General features: G+C 42.7%; 1 protein-coding gene across 1 annotated transcript in view; it reads left to right on the top strand.

Moving 5' to 3' along the window:
- Nucleotides 1–7,921, top strand: part of LOC138265844 (uncharacterized) — a 157,355-nt gene extending 149,434 nt beyond the window's left edge. Inside the window, exon 11 of the mRNA XM_069213938.1 lies at nucleotides 5,514–7,921. Within this exon, the coding sequence (XP_069070039.1) occupies nucleotides 5,514–5,525 (12 nt within the window). The 3' untranslated portion in view covers nucleotides 5,526–7,921. The remainder of the gene's footprint in view (nucleotides 1–5,513) is intronic.
- The last annotated feature ends 4,684 nt before the right edge of the window (nucleotides 7,922–12,605 follow it).

Raw genomic sequence — 12,605 nt, 5'->3', positions numbered from 1 at the left:
AAGGATTCGGAAGAATGAGGTTTGAGTTCAGGAACATTTGAAATAATAAGAACATAGGGGCATGATTCAGGTGGTAAATGAAGCACTTTAGGTTCTTGAGAGACACTACTCTTATCCATCTTCTGGTATGCTGGTTGTGAGGATTCCCTAATAGGGGGGCCGTCTCCCCAGTTAGTTGCTGGATTGTTCCATGTGGCGGTTCCTTTTAATAAGGGAGCTAAGGCCATATGGGGCTTGTTCGTCGGGATACTGGGGGTTTTAGCAGAACTGGACCAGTCATGATTTAGAATAGGAGGAGAAGTTTTGGGTATTTGGTCAGTGTGACTAATGGCAACAATAGGGTCATGATTAGAATGAATTTCTACAGGTAAAGAAATTGTTGGTAGCTGACTGCTCGTAAGACTATCAAGTTTGTCCTCAATTATTTGAAGACGGTTGGAGATAGGAAGAAGTAATTTAGAGAGCTCATCTCTTATGAGATCCCTAATGAACTCATTTGCATGGGAGTTATTGGTATTGTGTGAGGAGATTGGAGCCATATCATTGATAGAAGGTTGGGCCAGATTAGAGGGACTCAAGGTTCTAGATCGTTTATTTTTGGGGACAGGTTCCCTACGCTTCCTTTTCCCTTTGGTATTAGATTCAGTTAAAGTAAGGGAACCTTCTATTGGGGGACACTGGACCAATGGAGTTGGTGCGGCACAAATGGCAGGTGCAATTGGAGTGTCGTCTTGGGTCTCTTGGGGGATTTTGGATGGAGAAGGGGAGTGGATAATCGGGACAGACTGGAGCTCTAGCCGCGGGTGGGGCTGTGAGACTGGGCTAACATGGGGTGAACAAATGGATACAGAAGGAGGGGCAGCAAGACGACGTTGCACTAATTCTATTTCTCTTTCAAGTTCCCCAACGGCCTTTTGTAAAAAGCCGTCCAGGGTTTTGTTAGAGTGCAATTTCCCGTCCAAACCCCCCCCCACGTCGTCGGCCCATTTTACTAAAAACCAAGGGCCTTATATTTAGTGGGAGATTCAAGTAAGATCACAGCGGGGCGAGCAAAGGCAGGTTAATATTAGTAATTGACCAATAGCTAGGTAGAGGCCTGGAGCTTTGGGGGAAAGCTACCCCTCCGCAGTGTAAATAGGCTTGGGTTTGACCTTCGGGCAGACAGGTGGAAAGGGTTTATCTGGGACCACAGTTTAAGGTAAATGACAGGGGGGTAGCCCTGCCCTGCCTCTTCCTGGCAATGACGGGCAAGGACGGGCCCGCCCTTGGCCCGCGCGCGTCCCGCGGAGCGGGAGCGCTTACGTGCTTTTAAAGGGCTCCTGCCCTGATTGATGGCAGCACACAGCTGCTGCCCACCTCCTCCTCGATTCCCGGCAAAGTTTTCGGCGCGTCCCACGGAGCGGGAGCGCTTACGTGCTTTTAAAGGGCTCCTGCCCTGATTGATGGCAGCACACAGCTGCTGCCCACCTCCTCCTCGATTCCCGGCAAAGTTTCTCGGCGCGTCCCGCGGAGCGGGAGCGCTTACGTGCTTTTAAAGGGCTCCTGCCCTGATTGATGGCTGCACACAGCTGCTGCCCACCTCCTCCTCGATTCCCGGCAAAGTTTTCGGCGCGTCCCGCGGAGCGGGAGCGCTTACGTGCTTTTAAAGGGCTCCTGCCCTGATTGATGGCAGCACACAGCTGCTGCCCACCTCCTCCTCGATTCCCGGCAAAGTTTCTCGGCGCGTCCCGCGGAGCGGGAGCGCTTACGTGCTTTTAAAGGGCTCCTGCCCTGATTGATGGCAGCACACAGCTGCTGCCCACCTCCTCCTCGATTCCCGGCAAAGTTTTCGGCGCGTCCCGCGGAGCGGGAGCGCTTACGTGCTTTTAAAGGGCTCCTGCCCTGATTGATGGCAGCACACAGCTGCTGCCCACCTCCTCCTCGATTCCCGGCAAAGTTTCTCGGCGCGTCCCCGGGACAGTAATAAATAACACAAAGCACTGTTGGTTTGTGCATGTTACATTGTACATGCTTAAAATCTGAAGCACAGAGATACAAGGTGACTTACTCACAATCGAACAATTGTTTGGACAATGGATGGGAGGCCTCGGTCCAGCAAACGCCTACCTATAATCAATTCCCACACTTTTTCCTCCTCTGTATTTCTTTATTGGCATTTCTGCTTAGATAATATGTACCGCAGATTATACAAACACACATTCAAAATATAAGAAGCATAATAAATGGGTGCAATCATCCAGGTAATTCAGTATCGTTAATTCCAAAGACAATACTGGGGTGTTACTCTCAAAGCTCTTAAACAAACTGAAAGTAGACAATCCGTGTAGTCCCTGAGCGGTGATACAAATACACTGGGTGTGGCCCAGTGCTTTAAATGGAAATGTCGAAGTGCAGGTACTCACTTTTCCGTTTTCTGAGTACCTGCTTGCTCTTCAAAAGTGCCGATGCTCTCCCATTAAATGTATCGCAGCAGTGCCGAGAAGTGAGGTACTCCCTCTTCCAAATTAAAGAAGTGCAGGGACTCAATAAAGAATAGAACCTGCCCATTTAAAGCACTGCGTGGTCTCAGTGTCTGCATATGTACCACTCTTTAGGTCGAGTAGACATTTCTCCAGTGGGGTGGCCCTTGTGGACTTCCAAGCCAATGAAATTCGCAAGGTCAAAGAATGTGTGCATATTCTGAGTGTGTTTGAAGCGCGTGGTGAGCCCTCATATACAGTGTAGGGCTGCTCGGGGAAACTGCTTCCCCACCATATGGAGTATATGAGTCATGACTCCTTCTCAGTAGTCTGAGATTATCGGACAGTGCCATATCATGTGGATGAAGTCTGCGTTGACCTCTTGAAACTGCGGGTATATCCGTATGGACCTCGGGAACATGCAGTCTAGCTGCTGGGGCGTCAGGTACATTTGGTGTACACAATTAAATTGTAAGTACTTGAGGCGAGCGTTACGGGATATAAATGTAACTGTCGGGTGGCACCGTGCACATTGTGCATCCCTAAATTCCTGACCCATGTCCAATGCCCATCTCACCCTCAGGGTTGGGAGTAGCGCATCTTTCCCATTTTGTAGTGCAATGAAAAGACAAGTCACTGCATGTCTGACTCCCCGGGTTGTCAAATCCAATCCCTGCAGCCAGTCTAGAATGGAATCCGGTTGTGGGTCTGAAAGCCAGTTCGACAACTTAGATGCAGCACCCAACCAGCCAATTTGTCAGCCAATGAAGCTGTGCAGCTATATAATACCATTCGTAGTTTATGGCTCCCAAGCCACCCTTCTCCAGAGGCGCATATAATTTGCAACTGGAGACTCTACATCTACCGGCCCCCCATATCAGCGAGATTAGTAGGGATTTTAGCTCCAGAAAAAAACTCTCTTTTGAGGATCACCTGAATAGCTGAGAAGTGGTAAAGGTGCTTAGGAAGAATTAGCATCTTCGAGACAGCCACTCAACCCACAGTAGACAATGATAGGCCACACCAAAAAGGCACTGAAGACCTCATGTCGATCACCTCTTTCCCTAGGTTCTCGGCTACCAAGTCCTTCTCCCTTTGATATACCTGGACCCCAAGTACATACTTGTGTTATTTGCATGTCTGAGAGGGATGATCAATAATACCAAGCGCTGCGGTGGTGGTACTGGAAACAGATTTGATTTGTCCCAGTTGTTGCATAGGTTTGACATCCTGCCAAATTCCTCTATCAGTGCAATTAAATAAGCCATGACTGGTGAGTGGTCCCGAAGATTGATTAGGGTGTCGTCTGCGTACAGTGAACTAATGTGGCACTGGCCTTCCAGCTATATGCCCCATTCAGGTCCTTTCACTTGCAGAGCACAAGCCAGTGGCTCCAAGGTCATGGCATAGAGAATGGGGTAGAGTGGGCACCCTTGACATGTGCCAAACTCTGTGTGGAGTGGATCTGATATCTCTTGTCCTGTTTTCACATGTGCTGTTGGAGACGTAGAGCAATCGTATCCATGACAGGATTATCAGGCCCAGCCCAAATGTATGGATCACTTACAGCAGGTAGGTCCCTGCAAAGTATCAAAGGCCTTTTCACTGTCTAGGGAGGCGACCCAGGGGCATGCATCTTTGGAGCGCACCCAGTCAACTATCTAATACAATCTGTGCAAACTGAGTTAAGTATTATGTCCCAGAATAAAGACATTTTGATCTGGGTGGACCATCAATCACGCTATTGGGACCATTCTATTCGCCAATACTTTTTCTAGGGTTTTATAATCTGTGTTGAACAGAGACAAGGAACGATATGAGCCCACCTATAACGAATCCCTACCTGGTTTAGGAAGTACTGTCATAGCTTCTCTCGAAGAGGGCGGAAGCTGACCTTCCTTTCAGGCTGCCTGATACACTTGCAATAGTTTAGGAGCCAGGTGCGGGCGAACTAGGCATAAATCTCCACCGGTAAGCCATCAGTAGCCGGCGTCTTACCCATAGCCATCTGCATAGTTGCCAGGTGAATCTCCTCTATAGCAAGTGGAGTATCCTGTTCTAAGTGCTGTAAGGGGGTGATTTTTAGCAGGTGAAGGGCATCCAAGTACACCTCAATAGGAGGTACCTCTGCTTCCTCGGAAGCAGTGTCCAGTGTGCTGTAGAATTCCCAGAATGTGTAATTGATATCTCTCTGTGTATTTGTGATACACCTTGCGATGTGCGAATAGCCGCTGTCAGGGATCTCGAGACTTCTGAACGAAGAAGCCAAGCAAGGAGACCTGCCGACTCTGGACACTAAGTCAGCAGTGAAGAAAATAACATCTATCCTGGTGTGAAGTCTGTGAAGCCCGGAGTAATGAGTATTCCCTATCAGTCGGATGGGTGAGGCACCATATGTCCGATAGATGATTACGGGAAACCAATTGTTGGAGGTAACCTTATAGTAAAAAATAACCAGGCCCCAGGGACTGGGGAGACAGACATGTCCATGTCTATGTCCGGTGTACTTCAGTTCACACACTTCATGCTCACCGTGCCCTTAACTTTTTTCCCCATTCTGCTATCATGGGACTATTTTAAGAGTTTTCAAATGTCCTAACAGCCAGCCAGGATGAAGGAAGAATTTTATAATTTTATAAATCTTTACTACCTGGTGGAACCTCTTGGAACCAACTCCTGGTGGACCCTGATCAGATATGAAACTCGGGCATAATAATGTTGTTTCTATGTCCATACAATCGCTTAATCCCATGTGTCAGCGTTAGAAGAGATTCATTGCAAATTATCAGATAGACAAAATAGATTTAAATTCAGGTTATGATCAGACTGTGTATATGAGCACACGAGGAGTAGGAGTGTAGAATTCTGAAACACAGTGTTTCCGGAGGAGCTGACGTTTTCTAGGAAGAATTTGGGGATAATAGTAAGTGGGATAGGTTTATGAATGCATGATAATAAGCAATTACACTTTTGAATCAGAGCATATGTGATGTATTGTAGTTGTGCTTGCAGTACATTAATTGCACTTACTGATGTTTTTTTCTTATTTTGCAGGCAAAGAAATGATTATTTGTGAGGCTGCAAAAAATTATTAGCAGTTTCACATTTGAAAATGAATACTGTAGAACCTATCAGAGAACAACCTTTGAACAAATTCCTTTGCATAAAGAGAAGACATATCGTTGCAGCAAAACACCACTCAGATGCTGAGGAGGACCAAAAGGGAGTACTATCTCCTCTGACTTCTAAAAGTAAATGCAGTTTCGCTCCCATTCCAGTTATACTCTGGATCGCTTAACTAGGTTACTCCTGCGATTTACCCATTCAGACTTCAACATCAGTAGAAGAAAGATTTCTACACTTACAAATCAGTACATAGACACCCGGAGAGGCAATTTGTTAGCAGATACATATCCATGCCCTCCTACCACGTTTCTAACAACTGATGTCACCTATTACAATAGCTTGCTATGCTTCCATCAAGGTAGCAGCAACGCCACCCCTCATGATTTCACCAGCAATTGGCCACGGAGGTACCACACACACTGGGTGACAACCAATAAGACGTTTCATTATGCATTATCAGACTCTGCTTGGATAACCTATCTATTTATGTAAGACTTTAGAGAGCAGTGTATGTGTAACTGGTCCTACCTTGCACTTTGTCTGCTCTGCCCATACCCTCAAATCTTCTCCCTCGTCAGTGATCACTGGAGGAAAGTAGCCCTATTAACTGGACAATGGAATCTTGACTTTGGACCAGCCCTTTTGGCACCTCAAATCCATTCAATCTGATGTGGTGGAAATCCCATTTCTGCTTAGAACGGTGTCTTGTTGGATCTTTAGGATACTGTTGTGCTTTGTGACATTTTTGGAAAACTCCACGTTGCCTTGGTTGAGGCTGGGTCTGTACCCTTTGTGTCTTTGAGATTGGTCAAAATGTTGGCGTATCTTGGTGTACTTGACTGATTTGTAGCATTCTGTCTGCCACCTTTGTTCCATTCGCTGGAAACTACAGGCAAATCAATAGTAAGAGTACTGAGATCAGACCTTTCTGGGAACAGTCACGAAATCATGATCCTTCCCCCTTCAGATGACAGTGCGCATAGACATTTTTTTATTGTACTGTGTACGTGCTTAAAAAATGTTTTGGTGATAAGGCAGCTTAGCAGCTGGTTTGTTTTGTCATTCACAAATTTAACATCTGTTTTTCATTGGAAATAAAGACCATTCATTGTAAAAACAATAACTCTCACTAGACAATTAGGTTATTGTGTGGGAAAATGGTGTGGTGTCATGCTGCAGCTGAGTTCCAAAACTTCTACCACTTCCTTATTAAACATTGGCTTCTCCACCAAGCTACATTTGGAAGGTCAAATGAACACAGGTAGTAACTTGTTTCTGTACTAGAGTACATCACTGTGGTACTGAGCAGGACCCACAGTGTTTACTGCCCAGTGCCACAGACTACCTCAGGATTCAGAGCAAAGATCTCAGATAATATGAACATGTGTTGGTATCATTAGGTCACATGAAACGTTTCAGGGTGCTTGAACCAGATTGACAGAAGTAGGTATCAGAAGTCCAACTTGTATATCAAAAAGAGACATTATAGCAAATAGGCAAAGGGTAAATAAAGCAGGGATCAAATGTTACTAAACACTTGGAGGAATCGCCTTGCCATAAGGACACTTTCGATGCACTAAAACATAAATTAACCATCAACACTCTGCTAACAGCCTTACTGCTCTCATTATTTAGGACATTTAAAAACTTTGCAGGTCATTTCACGATAAAACTTTGCTAAGAACTCAACTTTCTATGTAGAAGCACATAAATAAGTGCATGGCTTGCAGGGTTAGTGAAAACATGGTCAACCCTGTACTTCGTGTAGTGCATACCCAAATATCTTTGCTGACAGTGGTCAACAGCAGAGCTAGGACCATAAAATAACCAGCTGTGGATGAAAATTACTACATCTCTCCAAAACGTTGGTCCTAAGATGTGTACTTGCCAGAACCTGAGGCACTCTTATGTGCAATTCACATTTAGGAACCCACCTTTCATTAACGTGAGCGATCATATTATCAGTGGCAGACAAAAAAACAGAATTAAAGCATCCATAGTCGGACCCCAAATCCACCTATGTGATCACAACCAAACTATGATAAACACACCAATGAGTCAGACCACAGTAGAGGACAGCATATATACTAGGAGATAATAATGCATGGAAAAATCTCCACTGCGCTGGGCTCATTTTTCCACAGTGCAGTGTGTTTGTCCCATTTGGATTTTAGCTGCTCAGACTAAGGGCGGAAGAACTTGTGTGTTGAAAGATAAATTTAATCTACAATCCAAACTGCCTACTCTAAACAGTGTAAACAATTCACCGGTTTGCTCTCTTAAATCTTTACTCAGTTATTTTTATTTAGTTAATAAAATGTTTATTAGACACTGTCTTAAAACAAATGATAAAACACAGACATCTACATCCACAAGTAGAAATTATTGAAACATGCAATATTTGAAACTAGATCTTTTTCGACCTTTCTAGTGCATTTAGTAAGGTTGCCGGTGATCAATTTTCATAAACAATATGACGTTTTCACTTGAACACAAAATAACTCCAAATGCTGTTTCTTTCATTTCTCATACTGAATAAACACTTTTCAAGGCCTGGAAATTACCATATGAGTCTTTTTCATAAACATTTACTCATACTCAAAGCTTTGCATTTTGGCCTCTTGGGTGCATGAAGATGGCTCTAAACATGCTTATGCTGCAAAATGATGATCTACATCCATAAGTCATAAATAGTCGAGAGACTATTCAGTTTGTATAATTTTTAATTATATGATTACAACTTTAAAGTAACAAACATTTATTGGCATTTAACATTATGAATAACAATACTACATCAAACAATCCATCAATCAACATTAATGCACCTCCTTCACTGCTGTGATTATGGCTTGTTTGTACCAGAGAAACCAAGTTTGTGTCTGTATTTTCTAATTTAGTCTCATGGCCATCTCCATGCACAGTGCAACCTGGTTTCTGTACTACTGTTCCCTTCCCACCCCACAACTGTTAATGCTTCATGTTTTACTTTCTGTCCATGTTTGTGTACCTCCTCGGGTATTAATGATACCATTCTTAGATGTTTATTTTCCCTATATCTGTATTGGATGTGTGCACTTCTTCCTGTTATGAGTTGAAGTGCTTCACTGAAATACTATTTCTTTACTATTCATTAGAGTTCTACTGAACCTATAATAATATTATAAATGTGCTGTATAAAGAGTTTACAAACAAATGAACTAAGATTCAGATCTTGAAAATCACTTTGACAGAGTAGACTAGTGTAATCCGGGGGAATTCTTTTCTCCTGTTTACCTAGCATAGATTGTAATAGAAGATTCTCAGTTTTTAATAAAGAAGCGATGTACTGAGTACTCCTGTAGTGAGACTAAATACTTTTATTTGCTTTTGTTGCTATTCTTATACAGGATTTGAGAGTCTTACAGTGTAAAACATAATTTGGAAACTTGTTTTTTCTGCTGCCCTCTTACACTCCACTTTCAGCTATGGCACATAATTCTAGCTTTACATGTTTACTTGAGTTTTATTAAATCCTTCAAAAGCAACTTTTAAGGACTCGAAGAACCTAAGTTGATAAGCTGAGAGAAACACAAGTCCAGATTGTAAATTTAAAAATATAGAAACACCAACAGATCATTGCTGCAAGGGAGATAAAAACTAACAATTCCAAATTCTAATTGGATGAGTTGCACAGGGATACTCTTTTGTAGAGTCATTAATTACTTGAAAAATGTCCCTTCGGTTTTGTTCAAAATCAAAAGTTTACTACGTAAAAAAAACGTAACTGAAACAGTAGAGTAGCATGCACATTTATCTCATACACTTTCAGGGCATTCAAAAAGTGTTGTTTCCCCATGACCTGATACATTTTGGAAACTGCCCCTCAATGAGATAAGACATGTGAGATTTAAAGCTGAATACGAAGTTTTACATTTTTGTTGAGGAACCGTACCAAAGTACATGTAGTGCTTAACCTTCTTCATTTTCCTAGTTTCAAATCTCCAATTAAACTTAACATTCACTGAGGTTTTATTGTTGTCATTATTAACTTTTCAAATGTGGTCTTGAGGGAAGGAATTTAGAGCATCAAGACCATGTTATAAGGTCAATGTGGTAAAGTGAAAGATAACATCATAACCTTCCTAAAGCAGCATATAAAAGACTATATAGTTCAAGCATGGAAGAATCATTCTAATTCCTAAGAATATTTTTGGTAAATACAAAAATGAATAGTTATAAAAGGCACAGAGCAATGATGTAGCCCTTTCTCAATGCTTATGCAGGAAGGTAAGCTTTTGTATGAGCCCATTAATACCATACAGTAAGTATCAGAGTGAAGAACAATTAGGATTTTTAATACGCTGCCTGGGATACCCAAATAACCCAGCTCTCGGCATAAAGTAGGTCTGTCTATAGTAACAAAAGTTAGAGTAAAATCAGTGAAAGCTGCAAACACAAGCTGATACCTAATAACATTATATTTATCCAGAATAGCGTATACCACAGCACTATTATCAGAGACTGATCGCTGAAAGAGGAAGCCAGATTGCTCAATAGGAAGGATCCAACTTTCTATCACCCAGTTCTCAAGGTGTTCAAACAGATTTATTTACAAAAGTGCTTACCACTGGCATCTAGGAGCGCACTTTACCAGTAGTTCTGGGGCAAGGCTCTAGATACCCATTTATGAAGACGAGAGGAACAATGAGACTCACCCTCCAAGAAATAGGTACTGGACTGACAGCATTCTTTGAACAATGGTTATAAAAATGCTCCCAGCTTAGTAGATCCTTTCTCACTGTAAAATATGACGAATCGTCAGAGCATTCTGCAGCTGAACAGCTAGCCGTTTTTAGATAATGCGATATTGCTTAGATGGAGGGATGAAGGGATGCTGCTAATGATGTGTTAGAGGGCTTAGGTAACAGAGTTGAGTCCCCTGAATCGATTAGGTTAATTGTATTTCCTGCATGCAGAGAAGAAACATAGATACACCATTTCTACTTGGAAATAAAAAAATGTAGATTTGTGGTTTTATTCCCAGTATATAGTGCAACTGGAACCCATCCTTGTTGGAAGGTATTAGCTGTAGCAGCCTCTTGAAGAAAGCACCACACCTGGTCTAGATATGCCCAGTGACAATCGTTTTTTTTACAGTTAGCAAGCCTTTTTTGTGCTTAGAACTGCACATGCCCTACTGGGACAGTAAAAGAAGCACTGCCTACGCCTTAATTTGTTTAGCTCTGCGTATATATGCCGTTCCACATTATTTTCTTCGCTAAAAATAGATAGTTGATTAATTATTTTTATAATTTTAATACATATTCCAATCTAATAATAATAACCACATTGTAAAGACTAAAAAGAATTGATTTTTTTGCTAAAGGGTCTGCTCAGGGCTTTAAATGGGAAAAAATAAGTGCAGGTACTCATTAAAATGAATTATGGGTGTGGCTGGTGGGCGGGGCTAGAGGTGGGGCTAAGGGTGCGACATGATGATACATCTATCCAGTATTCATATTGCTCTTGCATTGCCCATGACAGTGGTCCTAAACACACCATATGTGCAGATTCCCTCTGCACATGTGGTACACTACATAAATATTAATTTACAGCATGGCCCTCAAAAATATGTATACAGTCCATTGCATTTAAAGTGAAAGGTTAGGTTAAATGGCCATGGCAAAGGATCCTTGGAACAAATTTAACAGATCTTGAACGGTGCACTCTCAACATCACTGTGTGTGATATTAGACATGGACAGTGTTCTAGGCCAGTATTATGTGATCCCAGTACTGTGGTATATTGGGTATTGACAAGACAGTATGCAAATGTATTCCATTGCTATATACTGTATTGGACAAGCACTGTCATATTGTGTGTGGGTGCTTTGTGATAATAGGGCCAATTTTTGTGCTAATGCCACAATGTTTAGTGATCTTGCGTACCGCTTTTTATTTAGCTGTACTGGGCCAGCACTGTGTATTGAGATAAGTGCTACTAATGCACCAACATTATGCACAGGGAATTGACCATGCATCTTATTAAGTGCTTACCAGTTTCGCTAAGAAGTAGAGTTGACTGTACCTGATGGAGAGGCAGGTGTATCCAGGAATGCATCCAAGCCATCAGCAGCAGCACTACTGGCCCCAGCAAATTAATAATCAGTGTGCCCCTGGAAACTGACTGGAATATCAGCATTAGTAATTACTTCTATACGAGTTGCAGCACTCACCAAACCACGTGAGAAATGTATTAATAGAATAGGTTAACTCGTCACACAAAATGTAGGCCAAACATGATGATATTCCTTATTTTGTAATATTTTCAGCTTGTTAATGGCGTACTTTATGCTTGCATTTGGCACAATACCTAAATATTCTTGAGTGCACGTCCACCCAGAAATAAACAAGCAGGCATGAACCCACACAGCATTCCACATATTTTCTTTGAAATATATCCTGAGTGTCCCGATTCTCTCCCTCTTTCCGTCGCTTTTCTCTTACACAAACCAGTCACACACAAGCAAGCCAACACACAAACACTCACGCAAGACACTCGGGTGGGATAAAAGCCATTTTAAACTCCTTACCTCCGTGGCTTGTGGCTTTCTTAATTGCGCATGTTAATGGGCTTCCTGGATTCAGTGTGTTCACAAATTCACGTGATAGTGTGAACGAGATTGACAGTGCAGGGCCTTAATGGGCCATGCTCCGTCCTCCAACATAGTGTGTGATCCTGGGCAACTGGACATTATGCAAATGAGACTATGCTGAATAGTTCAGCAGTGGCTCAGCTCGGGGCTACAAAGGCAGTTTGGCTGTCAAAGTGTCGTCCAGGCAGGCTCCACTTTCACAGTCTCGAGCTCAGAAGCACAAGCAGCAACAAGCCTTTTATGAGTACCGGTACTCTCATTGCAGGCAGAGAAGTGCCGGTACTCACAGCGGTAAAAATAAAAAGTGCCGGTACTCAGTACCTGTGAGTACCGGCCCATTTAAAGCACTGGGTCTGCTTGAATTAGTGAAATAATGAAGTCAGATA

This window comes from Pleurodeles waltl, chromosome 11 (genome assembly GCF_031143425.1).
Source record: "Pleurodeles waltl isolate 20211129_DDA chromosome 11, aPleWal1.hap1.20221129, whole genome shotgun sequence".
In the NCBI taxonomy this organism is placed as follows: Eukaryota; Metazoa; Chordata; class Amphibia; order Caudata; family Salamandridae; genus Pleurodeles; species Pleurodeles waltl.
This window is presented reverse-complemented; position numbering and strand designations above follow the sequence as displayed.